Source organism: Mus caroli, unplaced genomic scaffold, assembly GCF_978045245.1.
Source record: "Mus caroli unplaced genomic scaffold, Mus_caroli_1 scaffold_12, whole genome shotgun sequence".
NCBI classification, from domain to species: domain Eukaryota; kingdom Metazoa; phylum Chordata; class Mammalia; order Rodentia; family Muridae; genus Mus; species Mus caroli.
The window spans coordinates 61,042,349-61,056,304 of NW_028227267.1; the positions used below are offsets into that span (position 1 = coordinate 61,042,349).

Sequence of the window (13,956 nt, forward strand, 5' to 3'; positions counted from 1 at the left end):
AAGAGTCTAGGAAAAGGACCCCGTGTGTTCTTTGACTTTCCCAAATGGAAATGAAATTTGATCCTATGCAACATTCTAATGAAATCTGTTAACATGTTTGGGGGGGGGATCCCCCAATTTGACTTATTCCATGCAGTGGCTACAATTAAATACACTTTCCCCAAGCAATGCAGAGCACACCAGGATGAGATGAGAAAGCATGCAGGTATTGTATTATGACAAGATGAGTCTGGTTAACCACTCCTCTGGGCAAGAGGGTTCCCAGTGTAATGGGGCTGAGGTGGGCGGGGCCTCTGTTGTGCCTTCATGGTCGGCCCGCATGCCCTAAGTGCTTCTCAGCCACTGTGTGTGTGGTAAGTGTGGTAACTTGCTTGTTTGGTCAGATCCTCCTCTCTTCTTCTACCTTCTCTGCTTCTCTGCCTCCCTCTGAACTTCTTCCCTCCTCCTCCTCCCCATTGCGTGCTTGCCAAGTGTCCTGTTGTGTGACAATAAACCCATAGGGGTGGATAGAGATTACTCACAGATTTAACAGGACAACAGAATCGTACCACATTCCTTTCCAACCGCATGAAAATCTAACTAGACACATGAGCAGAGTGGAGGGACACCGGCTGCTCCCCCAACCTCCCCGTACAACCACCCATAGACTTGAGTTGCCACTGCCCCTCCACCCCCAACGGGAAGCCACAGCCCAGCCGCCCACCTGCTCGGAGTAGTCGTTCCCGTCCACATCGTCACTGTTGGAATGGCCTCCTGGACTCTGTACATCTATCCCATGACTCTCCAGGATTGCTGCTTCTTCGAAAAAAGCAAATAGATCCCTAAATTATCTGCTGCCTTGCTATAATGGCTGCACCATGATTTTTATGGTGAGGAAATCAGAACACAATTAAGTCTCTAGTCATCTAGTCATCTTTAAATGGGAGAAATTCAACTCTCTGTAGCTTAGGGTAGAGGTCCAGCTACTATGCACATTACACGACCAACCTGGTTAAGTACCAACCAGACTGTTGGGTACTTCATAAACTTACTATATTAATAGCTGGTGGGGTAGTGCAAAGCATCTGAGAATTGGAAGGGCAAGTAAGAAGTATATTCACAAATGAAATGCAGTCATACTATTCGTGGTGCTGGGCATCACAACCAGGTCCTTCCTCTCACCGTGCTATCCCAGCCCCGAAATGCACCTGCAGAAGCTTAAAGGAATCTTCTACTCCGAGCCCATCCATTCTGATCTCATGCTTTTCCTATAGTTTTGAATAGGACTTTCTTCTTTGTTAGTTGAACACATATTGTCCCTAGGGCACTTTCACATTGACTTCCGTCCTCTAGCTTTACTTACTACGTTATCGTTGCCAATGCAACTATTTGTTTATGATATATACCACAGTGTATAGCAATAACCACACACTGAGAATGACTAAATCCATGGCACATTCAGGAAATGCCCTTTATTGCTGCTTTTTCCATGCTTCTCGTTCGCTGAATCTTTTCCATTCCAGCTACAGATTGGATGTTTCTCAGTGTGGAGGTTTAGGTTGTACCAGTAACCAGCAGGCTGGGAGATTCACAATTCTTCTCTTAAGACCACACAGAAATCTTTAATATGAGCCACACAAGTAACCCACTGTTCAGGGGTTAATTCTACATTCTAGAATATTAAGAAGAACAGTCTTTATAAATAATAAAAAAGTCATTCTTAAAATATAAATAAAATAGTGTAGATAGCACGACTGTGCTATTAAAAATGCAACCAAGAGAAGCGATGGTGTCTGTTGTTAGGCCTAAGTGTTGCGATCATTCAGACTTGCAGCTCCTAACCGGCCACTCTTAGTGTACTTCTAACCTTCTCAGGAGAGAAAGCAGTCTCTCTGATACATTACCGATATTGGCTCTTCTCTTGATCTCCTTCCGTCGATTAGCAAACCAATTATATACTTTCAGAGAGGTAACTCGTTCCAGGTCAGACAGCTTTTTGCCTGTGAATGCACGCAACAAAATTCAGGTAATCTGTACCTTGGAGCCAATAGTGAACCGTCCTTAAGAAATACGTTTCTGCTGAAAGTTGCTTTTGATTCTATTTATTGCCAAAATAACAAGATGGGGTACAACCTTTTCTACCACTGCTTAGTACCAAGAACACACTAGAAGTATTGTTGTGTGAACAAACATATAAATGAATGCACAGCTAGCCACAACTAATAACACAATAAGCTTCCACTGAGGAACACGACTCAGTATTAAAAGAAAATTCTACAAAGTCTGTTTACTAGAGTTCTAAAGCAGTCTGTAGACTCCATGTTATATACCATGGAGGCACCATTTAATTAGCACCACCAAGAGGACTGTTGTTGTTGTTATATTGGGATAGGGAGTTGAGATAAGGTCTCTCTGTCCTGGAACTTTATAGATCAGACTGGCCTGGAATTCACAGAGATCTGCCTGTCTCTGGCGTCTGAGTGCTGGGATTAAAGGTGTGCACAGCCAGCTGAGAGGGATGTTATTCTTTAAAGTGTACAGATAACAGAAAATGACTATCTTAGTTTCCTCATGCTTAAGATATATGTTCCACGTTATATAAGGTATAAGATACATGTTGCTTTGAAGGCTAATGGCCAAGTCCATACATGGTTGTGACTGTTCTGGGACACAAGGTACCACTCAGATTAGATCTCAGATTTATGGTCTTCTTGGCCACCACAGTTAATTCTTATGGAGAGCAGAGATTTGCACTACCTCCTCTTCTCCTGTCTTCTTTTTTAAAATTTATTTATTTATTTATTTATTTATTTATTTATTTATTTATTTATTTGTAGCTGTCTTCAGACACACCAGAAGAGGGCATCAGATCAGATCCCATTACAGATGGTTATGAGTCACCATGTAGTTGCTGGGAATTGTACTCAGGACCTCTGGAAGAGCAGTCAGTGCTCTTAACCACTGAGCCATCTCTCCAGCCTTTCTTCTGTCTGTCTTCATGTTTTAAGCTTATAATCTGTATGTGTTTTCCAGAGGAAGAAAATCCCTGCACTGGGCCTGTAGGCCTGTATACACATGGTACGGACTCCTCTGAGGGTGTAGGGTAGATATGGCGAAAGTCAGTCTTCTAAATAAAGGGGATTAGCCCCTCTTCACTTCATAAAACTGAGATTCACACAGTCTTTAACCCATCAAAGCAAATGGCCAAGTAGAAACCAGCTGGCTGTTTTAACTGAATGGGTGCTTGTGCCAAGTCTCTGAAATGCACAGGGATAAGATACACAGGAAATAGCAGAGTGGCTGTGGCCTCCCCCAGGAGACTTTAAAAGGGAGCCACCATGTTTCCCTTAGCTAGGCAGAGGTCGATCCAATGTAGGAAGCAGACAGAATCCAATCCCAAAGAGCTTTCTCACAGAGCATACAATTTTAGAGCAACTTTGAAAAAAATAGATTTATGTATTTTTATTAACAAAACTTGCTTAAAATTTCACACTTTATGATTACTTCAGAATTGACAAATTTATGCTAACTTTTACTAATACAATCCATAATTTAAAAAAATTCAAGGCTTCAAATCTCATGGAGAGTCCTTGTCTATGAGCACTTGACTCATGCCAGGGTAACATCAGAAGTGCTCTGTGAAGAACACTGGGCTGGGACCTGCATTCCGAGGCGAGTGTCCTGACCACTGACCACAGCTGAGCACACGCCTTACCTGGCTTCTGTATGACTGCATTGCAAGCATTGGCAATTTCTTCTCTTTTTGCTTCATCTGGGTACTGGTTCTCATTGAAGTAACTGTAGGGGCAACCGACAAAGACACATCTACTTTAAAACGTGCTAGTTAAATATGTCTTCTTTGAGACAACTCTGGCGTACAGCAGGAAGTTCAGAAGAGCTTTCTGAAGAAACAGTCTCTACTGTGTTCAATAGGGTAACTACCACCTATGTGCCCACTTGTACTAGAGAGGAAGCTGATGTAAGTAAGAGACCTGCCTTCCACTTCACTGAAATTACTAATTGTGACTGGTGGCTCCACGCTGCGGTACTTCATTAAGATTCCTCTGAGATAAGTTCTTCTTTTGAAGGATCCACCTGGTGGTGATCATGTTAACTGAATTAAGCTAGTCCTAGGAAGAAAATACCGCATCCACTCTCATTTATTTATTTTATATAGATAAATAAAATTATGAATGCATGTATCACATGACCTCAGAAATAAAACTGACTGGGGAAACCAAGAGGAATGATAGGAGGGAAGGCTAAGAACAGGGAAGGCAAGGAAGGCAGGGAAGAAAGGGGTAAGGTCAGCTCCACTATGTATATGATATTTTATTATACGTGACTCAAGTCACAGAGCCACAAGAGCTACGCTACTGAAGACTGGTGTCAACACAACTTTTTCTTTTTTGGTCACTTTTTTTCTTTTGTAGTAGCAAAAAATGGAAATTACCCAATTATCTTCCAAGAGGGGATGACAGAACAAATTATGGGGCATCTATATTGATACAAAGCTATTTGAAAACAACTAGGAGAAAAATCAGTTAGCACTCTGTCCACTGACCTGAATGAATGTTTATAGCATATTCCTAAGTGAGAAAAACAATCCACAGACTAACGCATAAGCCAAATGCCAAGAATTAAAAGATTCCCGATGGCATGCGTGCCGGAATACATGAGCAACCGAAGAAGATGCACATTAGATGGAGGACACTGACCACTCACAGCTGAGCAAGGGCTCAGTGGGATACTTGCACATTTCATTTCTGTAAGAAGTAGATACTACTGTGATTCAGTAGTAGGCTTAGCAATACGAGGCCCACTAAATCTGTTGTTAGACCATCAGACGCATAAAATGTAACGTGGGAACAGACTGCTCATTATTAGTACTTTTTCTGACATTTATGAACTTAAAGAAAAAGAAAGCGCTTATGGCTTGAGCCTTCACTGCATTCTAGTAATGACCATTTATTCCCGGGTGTCCCTTCCTGAAAACCAGTCTTGTTCCCTTACCACATCTACCAGCACTGGCAAAGACCACCTACTGCACAGATGCCCCAGGGCCCCTCCCCTGCTAAGACCCCCCCACCTGACCCTGCTTTCCTCCCTCAACGTCTCCTTATGGATACTTCAGTCCGTGCTGCCTCGCTTCTCCATCGTCTTTTCTAAAACATATGCTTCACAACCATGTTCTACATGGTCCCTTGCTGTTTTCCACAGTGTAGGTATTTTCTCCTGCATGATCCTTGGGTACCAGTGTTCACTCTAAGATGCTACCAAGCCACCACTCTCACAGATGCTCCATGTCCTTGCTGTCTGGGCCCCTGTGTTTGCTTGAACCAACTTTCTGTTAGGCCATGGTAGACCCATTGCTTCACCTGGAGCAGACTCAGTAAGTGACCAGAACCACACTAACATCTGATTTGTCACCCAATTGCCTCATTTACCTCAAATTCACCAAGTAGATACGAATTACATAATATGTGTTTGGTATTGTGGGTAAAGAAAAAAATTGGTTTCTGGCATCAAGGAACTCACAATGTACTTGAGAGAGAAATATATGTAAGTGTCCTTGTGGTGAAATGCTTAGCATCTGTGGACAGTTCTGTGTCTTCAGGGTTGTGGGAGGAGTCTGGAAAGATGTCACAGAGAAGCCTGAGGTAGGCGTTCAGGACTGGCAACTGTAAAGACGGCAGGTGAGGCCACGAGAATGCTAAGCATGAAGCAGAGCAGAATGTGTTAAGAACTTGGGCTTCACAGATGATGCGTGCGATGGAATGGGATCAGTGCTGGTCTCTATCACTTCTTCAGAGGACAAGCCTGCAATGGACTCGCTGTCCTCTAAGAATGACGGCCAGTGGCTGACATCCGTGGAGAGCCTCAGGGTTTTCAGACAGACAGAGCCTACCTAGGCTTTAGGAGCATGACTCATCTTCAAACGCATCCTCCAAATTCTACTTCCATGGCCTTACGTTCTGAATTAGCTCCTCATCTCTGCAATCACTAATCCTGAAATTGTTTCTCTTCTAAATAAAACATAAATGTCTGTCTATTACCTCTAGCTATGTCCCTTACTTCTCACCCAAATGGCAGACAAGCCAAACTTTCCGAGAAGAACCTGCCTAATGAGTTTTCTGTTCCCCGTTCCTGCCCTGCCCATCTCCCGCACTGCAGGCAGCACCTGCCTTTTACTCCAATCCTTGTCGGGATGAGATGTGCTCCTCAACACCTCAAAACATGGCCAAGTGGTTTGGTTCCTCTGCAATCTGAACTAGCCCCTTCCTTTCTGGTGGAAATTCTCTCATGCCTGATCTGCTGAAACCTTTTCACTCTGAAGTCTCAGCCCTTAAAGTCACCACGGCACTCTTTCTGCAGATGACCTTGCCTTTGCTGTTTGCTAGATTTTTTAGCTTCTGAGCTGCTAAACTTCTCCGGACCATTATTCATTTCCTTTCTCATAGCTGAGAAAACATAAATCACCCTCCTTTCCAAGGTCAACTTCTCTCCTTGTCCTTGATTGTGTCCCCTCTCCTGCTCATTCTCTCTCATTTTTCTTGCCGTTCTCAGCTTTTTTCTGCAGCAGTGTAATAATCTTCTTTCACTGATTTTATGATGCACATTTCTTCATTATTGTGATCTTTCAGGACACATTTCCTAACTGGTAGTATCTGAAAATTGAATGGCGTGCACAATAAGGCATGCCTTACAATCAAGACTTTGCTAGACCCGATGGAATACACTAGCTGCTAAAACCTAAGATTCCATTTAAGCGACGACTCTGTGGCCAGTATACCTTATAACATTTTAGCCAAATGACCTGAAAGCCCACGACGGGCCCTGAGTATGTGGTTAATATTCTTGACACATTTCTTTAGGTTATATCCCGTTCAAACAGTTTCAAAGGTTTACTATGGATGCTTAGATCCTGTCCCTCCTCCACCCTTCCCCTTCTCTGTGGTCACTGCCACTCAGGTAAGAAGCCTATGCCAATTTCCTGGCAGAATATTTGCCTTTTGCCTTCCTCCAGTGCAAATCTGGTCCATTTCCCGGGGCACGAGTTTTCTTTCCCCAGTGAGTCCTACAGGAACTCATCTGTCCTTCCTCACAGTTCTTCCATCTTGGACCTGCTCCTCTTCCTGAAGCTAGGGTGCAAGTCAGACTCAACCTCAGTCATCTCACAAATGCTAGGACTGCAGGCCTGGACTGCTCAGCCCAACGTCAAGAACACACAGCTGTCAGAGCCTTTATCTCTGAGGAGCAAGATGGATGATACAGAGCAGGAAATAAAACGCTGGTGACACTGTGACATGGCTGACTCTAACAATCTACTTCATGGAAGTCTCCACAGAGTTTTTGAAATGAACAGACATCATTTTTATAATAAAAGGACCTTAGGGAAACACTGAAATAATTAAGAACTAGTTTGATGATTAATATAAATCTGCAAACAATTTATGTTCTAAAGTGGATTGGGACCAGGTAGAAGGCATTACTGTTGTGACTGCAGTAACTAATAGGAAAAAGCCATACTGGCTTTGGATGTTAAATTGAAAATTTTCAGTTATTCATAGCATAATGTCTTCTTTTGAGTCCAAGTTTTAGTGTTCATACTTACTCTGTATTTCCAGGCTTTAATTTTATACAATGAAAGTCAGAGTAAAGAAGACCCCAGGAACTTCTCCCAAATCAAGAGGATTTAGTCATTTATATATTAAATATATATATATATTTTTTTATATATATATTTATATATATATATTGTTTTGTTTTTTTGAGACAGGGTTTCTCTGTGTAGCCCAGGCTGTCCTGGAACTCACTCTGTAGACCATGCTGGCCTCGAACTCAGAAATCTGCCTGCCTCTGTCTCCCAAGTGCTGGGATTAAAGGCATGCGCCACCATGCCCGACGAAAGTAACTTTTTTTTTCTGTTTTTTTAAAAAAAAAAATCTGTTTTTTTTTTAATTAGGTATTTATTTCATTTACATTTCCAATGCTATCCCAAAAGTCCCCCACCCACTCCCCCTCTGTTTTTTTTTTAATATAAAATTATATCCATGAATGTTTGCCTATGGGTGTGTCTGTGAATCACATGTGTGCAGTGCCTGCAGAAGTCAGAAGAGGGCCGTGGACCCCTGGAACTAGAGTTATAGATGGTTGTGAGTAGTCAGGTGGGCGCTAGGAAATGAACCTGGGCCCCCTAGAGGAGCAGCCAGTGCTGTTCGCTACAGACCAGCCCCTACTGTTTTATGATTAAGAACTGTTCTGCTCAGCCTCACTGCTGAGTTCTGGCTAATGTTTAAAGAATTAACACGAGTTCTTCTGAAATCACCCCAAAAGCTCAGGAGGAAGAAGCTTTTCTAATTCATTTTATCAAACCTGCATTGTCCAATACTCTGGTGACCACAGATATAAGAAAAACAAAACAAATGAAAACCTTCCTCCCATAGTGTGAAGGACAAAACTGTATGGTCATCTAATTGGATGCACAACAGGAAACAAAAAGACAGCTAGGTGGCAATAGAGTGGAGAGAATCAAAGAAAACATCTGACAAAGGATAGACGTCCAAAACTTAAGGACATGCCTAGGATCGCGCAATAGTGACTAGTGCAACAAAAGCCTTATGTGCTCGGTGAACGGGAATCCTGCTTAGAGAAAGGGAAGTGTCAAAGAAAAAAAATGACCAGTTTTCCAGTTATTCACAGAAGGAGTCTGGCTGGTCATGGTAGAGACTAACAAATGTGTATCTGTTTACTCAAGAGATGTATGAATAAAGAAAGGGAAGAAGGAATGTAAAAAGGAGTCTGGTGAACGAAAGCAGAGGCTCTAAGCAAGGCTTCTAGTGGAACCAGCACCAGCAATTCCCACAGAGACAGCTTCAGGGTCCCAGCGTGCTCCATGGTGTCTGCTTCAGGTATGTTTGATGGTTTTAACAGTGGAGACATAGATGACTACAGTTACATCAGAACAGTGTTTCTTTTAAACCAAGCTGGACTATCAAGGAAGTCAGCAAATAGGCTAATTCTGTACTTTCTTAATCACGCCTTTAATCACCCTGTAATAAAGCCCTAGTTTCTACTATATAGCTGACTATCAGGGGTGGCAAGGATGAACCAGAGAGAACTTCCGGGTGTGGTCACAGCAGACCGAGGTAAATACAGAACTGTAAGGGAACAACCCCAGTACTGTAGGCACAACAAGCACTGCTATAGCAGACGAGAGCTGACAGCAGAACAGGGTCTCAAGGAAATTGTGAGAGCTTTCAGGGCAGGGATCTGGGCACAGGGAAATAATGAGAGGCAGAGTAAAGGAATCCTAAGGAGCCCGTGACATGAAATTAGGAGGGAGCCCAACCTGTGTGTGAGGTGCTTGACAGGGGCAGCGGATCAGAGTGGAGAAGACCGAGCCCATGTTGTGAACAGAGGAACCAACTCTTTAAGGATCTTGGTGCCGTGGTTCAAAGCAGGCAGATCTAGGAGTCAAAGTTGTTTTGTAGAGCAGCATTTCCTGTGGTGATGGACACAGAAGTCGAGTGTGTAGCTGTGGCAGTAGCTAAGGAGAAGCCATGAAGGCATGGAGACAGAAGAGGCAGGACCCTTCCGGTGGTTCTCACACAGCCTGTGACAGTTCTGTCTGTAGCATGAGAGATTATTCGCCTTCTGGTACTTTAATTTTTAGATTTTTGTTGTTGTTTATTTGCTTTTTGTAACAAACAAACAAACAAACAAACAAAAACCCAATAAGCATTTCTAAGGTAGGAGAGCTTGGCTGCTAGTTTCTAAAGGAGACACAAAAATCAAACCCTAGAACTTCACTCTTCTTTCTATTGGAAATGCTTACAGCCCCAGACGCTCCGGAATGTACAAAAGAGAAAGAAATGTAGCACATGCCTGAGGATAGCAACATAAAGAGACGGCAAACTCTGAGGACACTGCACGTCATAAAGGACACTGTCAGCTGAGAGACCAGTGCACAGCTTCCCATAGTGAGATCACATGACTGCTGCATGATGAAGGGTAAAAACGGGAAGAGAATGTACAGGAAATGAGAAGCCATAAGCTAAAAACAAAAGGCACTGCCCCTGAAGCACTGTTGTTCCAGTAACCCCTAAATCACTGCAGCCATTGAATATTCTGCTTTGTATCTTGAGAATGCAGGAAAAAACAGAGACCAACCATAGGAGGGGATAAAGCCACATGCACGGGCATGTCGCTCTGTGTCCTCCTGCAGGTTACCTCTGCAGAAGAGATCTGCACTTTCTTTCTTCTAGCTATCTAGAATTAGCTTTCGGGACTGCTTCCTACTACCCATTATTCCATGTGGATTTCTTCAGAAGACATTAACATTAGCTAGCCTACATGCTATGGAGTTTAATCGTCCTACTTCCTATTTGAGAGCATCTATGTGTGAAATGATCTTTAGCAATAAAACAATTAAAATGTCTTCATCTCTTAGGTTTGTTTTTATATGGTGGGGTATAGGCAGTGCTGAGAGAGAGAAATGGAGGCACCATTATTTATGTTTACCTATAATTACATACGTTATATGTACATGGATATGTGTGTGTGTGTGTGTGTGTGTGTGTGTGTGTAAAATATAACCTGTGGGGTTGATAATGTTCCCCTCCAAGAGCCAGACACTAACACAAACCCTCCTACCAAGCATGAGAATCCTTTTAAGTTGTTGCTCAGTGATCGTAAGCAACTTACGAAATACTACAGGCTACTGCTGTTGCCTTAGTTGCTTCCCAGAATCTAAAGGTAACTTCCTATTGCTGAGGATGCTCAGGACTCTGGAGACAGGACTTGAAAGAACTGAACTGGATCGGACCCAAAATCATCCTCCCTGTGGTCTAGGTATCATAGTACTGGAAAGTGGTGGGCAGACTGCCAAGATAGAAAAGCAATCAATAGTCCTGCCCAGCTAAGACACCTATGAGCCACAGCAATGACCAACATGGCAAGATATCCTCAAAGGTGCAACAGTGGCCCTTATATGTTAGTGGTAACCAATAGCTGTCTAGTTGCCCTTATGGACCATTTGAGGGGACAGAATTAATGTCAGCTAATGTAAACACAGTCAACTACTTGTGGCTGGTGAGCCCACAGAACCTACAACCTATGGCAGCATTCCCAAGACTTATTCTTATACCCACAGATGAAGGTAGCTTTCATTCCTCATAAAGAAGCTCCCCCCCCCCCCAGGAGATAGAGACTATTACAGAAAGCCCCAACTGCTCAAAATGCAGAGAACATTTCATTGGGTCCTCAGCCCCAACTGATACATCTGTACCACAGCCCTTATATTTATGACTCAGGAAACATCAAGGACAAAGCAAGTGTGAAGATTTCAATGCCACAAAGGACCACGATGTCTGCTTTGAGATTATATCCTCTATATATGACATGGAAGCTGAACCCATGAAATCTCAATATTATGGCTACACAAACAAGACCTAAGCAATGACAACACCAGTTGACATGCCAACAATGGGGGAGATTTCACAAGGCCTCATCCCTAGACTGAAGCTATCAGTTACCAGTGACTGCTGAAATGGAGAGAACCAGTCTTATCCAGGGATGAGTCCCTAAAATGGTTATCCAATACCACTGGTTAGGCCTAAAAATATACATCTGAGCAATGTATGGATTCAGCAGTTTGTATTTATATATTTATATGTTCATACACATGTAACAATAAAAATTAAAGAAAAAGAAGAAACCACTAGAGATAATGCACGGAAGTAGACAGAGGGCGTGGAGATGGAAGGGAACAGCAGGGAAGAAGCAGATATGCCAATAGGGGATGGAAGATGATCAAAGGGTATTATATACATTTATGAAATGTCAAAGCACATTAAAAAATGCTAACAGGAATGAAAAATCTTACTGTACATTGTAAATACACACAAACCATTAAGATCAGAATTTCATGTATATAAATAGTAGCCAGTTAGAAAACTTAACACTGTAATTATCTTGCTCTTGTTATTATCTATCTCTTACTATTTAAAAGAATAAGATAAATGAAAATTGAAATAAAATGCCTAACAACAAAAGCAGAGTGAGCCGGGCATGGTTGGTAACCCTGCTCTCACCAGGTGGAGTAGAAGACATGAGTTCCAGGTCATATTCAGCCACATAGTGAGCTTGAAGCTGAAGCCAGGTGGAACGACTCACACCTATAATCCCAGCCCTCTGGAGGCTAAGGCAGGAAGATGTCATTCAAGGCTAGCCTGGGCTATACAGTGAATTTCTCTCTCAAAACAAGCAAGCAAGAGAACTAAACAACAAATAAGCAAGTAAGCAGGCCTCTGTCAAATCAGCCCACTTGCTTCTCCACATATTCAGCCACCATCATGGGTACAACCTGGAAGCATAGTCAACTAAGCAGTTAGGCCACTGTGGCCATCACTTCCTGAAATCATCTGATCTTAGATGGAGTCAGGCCTAGAAATAGAAAGACAGATAAATATCCATAAACTACAGCATATTCTCATGGTAGTATTCCTAATAAAATTATATTTTAAAAGTCATGTAATGATAGTTAATACAGAATTACACAGCTGGTATTAGTTTCTGCTGCTTGAAAAGGTTTGTATATAACACACAGACATACGACTGAAAACACGGTAAGTGTTGATGACCACCAAGAGCGAGCATGAGAGCTCACTTCTACTCTACATCTTCCTGTATTTCCTTACATTTTACACACTAACCATATAGTAGCTTTATAATGAAAAACCCAATATTTCAAAAGAAAGTTGCCACCTTATGATGTGAGAGAAGCGCAAGTTTACATAATTATTACTAAATAATAACGTTCCTTAGCTCACCGTGCACCTTCAGCAACATTTCAGAGTGTGTTTCATAAACGCACTAGAGTTTGATAAGCAGAAGCCATCCTGCACTAATGCCTTTCTACCGATGAGCTCATTTTGAATTCTACGGGCAGAATAAAATAAATAACAGCTCTCCCCACATCAACCTTTTAAAAGGTGTACGTGAAGAGAAAAGCTAAAATATAAATGAGTTCTGTTCCAGAGGAAGCAGTATGTTTTCACAGTTTGGCAGCATCTTCTTAAAACTTCAGAACAGAAAAGCTTGTGAAAGGAGAGTTTTAAACAGCAGAATTAGTACTGGCCTGTGAACAGACTAAAAACACAAAAAGATGACTTTTCAAATCCTCATTCATAAATTCATATGGAAGCCCACAGCACAGACCATTGTGAATTTAGACAGACTGCAGAGCAGACCCTGGCAAGGAATCAAAAGCCTTTGAGTTATATGGAAACATCATGAGGTCAGCTCCTTCCACCTGTAGTAAGGTATGAATTTCATAGATGGAGTACAAAGGACAAAGAACTGCCCTCCTCAAGGTCACAGCCCGCACGCAGCTCAGGTATCCTGACACAGTTCATTAGCTTAAAGGCCTAACAGGAATGGCCACTGTTGGCTAAAGATAGGCTACTGCTTCTGACTTCATTTCAGATATGCAATACAAATTAAGGTCCTGCCAATCTTACGAGAGCTCCTGACAGCGCCAGAGAGAGAGAACTGTTGGTCCAGAGCTGCATCTCACACAAGGCCTTCACTTCCTTGAAAAAGGAACCATGGAGCCGGGCGTGGTGGCGCACGCCTTTAATCCCAGCACTCGGGAGGCAGAGGCAGGCGGATTTCTGAGTTCGAGGCCAGCCTGGTCTACAAAGTGAGTTCCAGGACAGCCAAGGCTACACAGAGAAACCCTGTCTCGAAAAACCAAAAAACAAAAAGTGCTCCTTTAGGCTGGTGAGATGGCTCAGTGGGTAAGAGCACCCGACTGCTCTTCCGAAGGTCCGAAGTTCAAATCCCAGCAACCACATGGTGGCTCACAACCACCCGTAATGAGATCTGACTCCTGGAGTGTCTGAAGACAACTACAGTGTACTTACATATAATAAAAATAAATAAATAAATATTTAAACGAAAAAGGAACCATGA

The 13,956-nt window shown here is 42.5% G+C and overlaps 1 protein-coding gene across 16 annotated transcripts in view; it reads right to left on the bottom strand.

Annotated features, from left to right (window-relative positions):
- Hmbox1 (homeobox containing 1) overlaps positions 1-13,956 on the bottom strand; it is a 142,248-nt gene that overhangs the window by 12,281 nt on the left and 116,011 nt on the right. For 7 of the 16 annotated variants that reach the window (XR_015044668.1, XR_015044667.1, XM_085828717.1 and 4 more), the window contains exons 7-10: positions 3,695-3,777; positions 1,884-1,979; positions 704-798; positions 404-475 (exon numbers count right to left, since the gene is read on the bottom strand). Coding sequence is in view for 14 of the 16 variants with exons in the window: in XM_085828717.1 (XP_085684843.1) it covers positions 404-475; positions 704-798; positions 1,884-1,979; positions 3,695-3,777 (346 nt within the window). In the remaining 2 variants the exon portion in view is untranslated. The remainder of the gene's footprint in view (positions 1-403; positions 476-703; positions 799-1,883; positions 1,980-3,694; positions 3,778-13,956) is intronic. The other 9 variants (XM_085828724.1, XM_085828723.1, XM_021181574.3 and 6 more) reach the window with 5 other exon arrangements.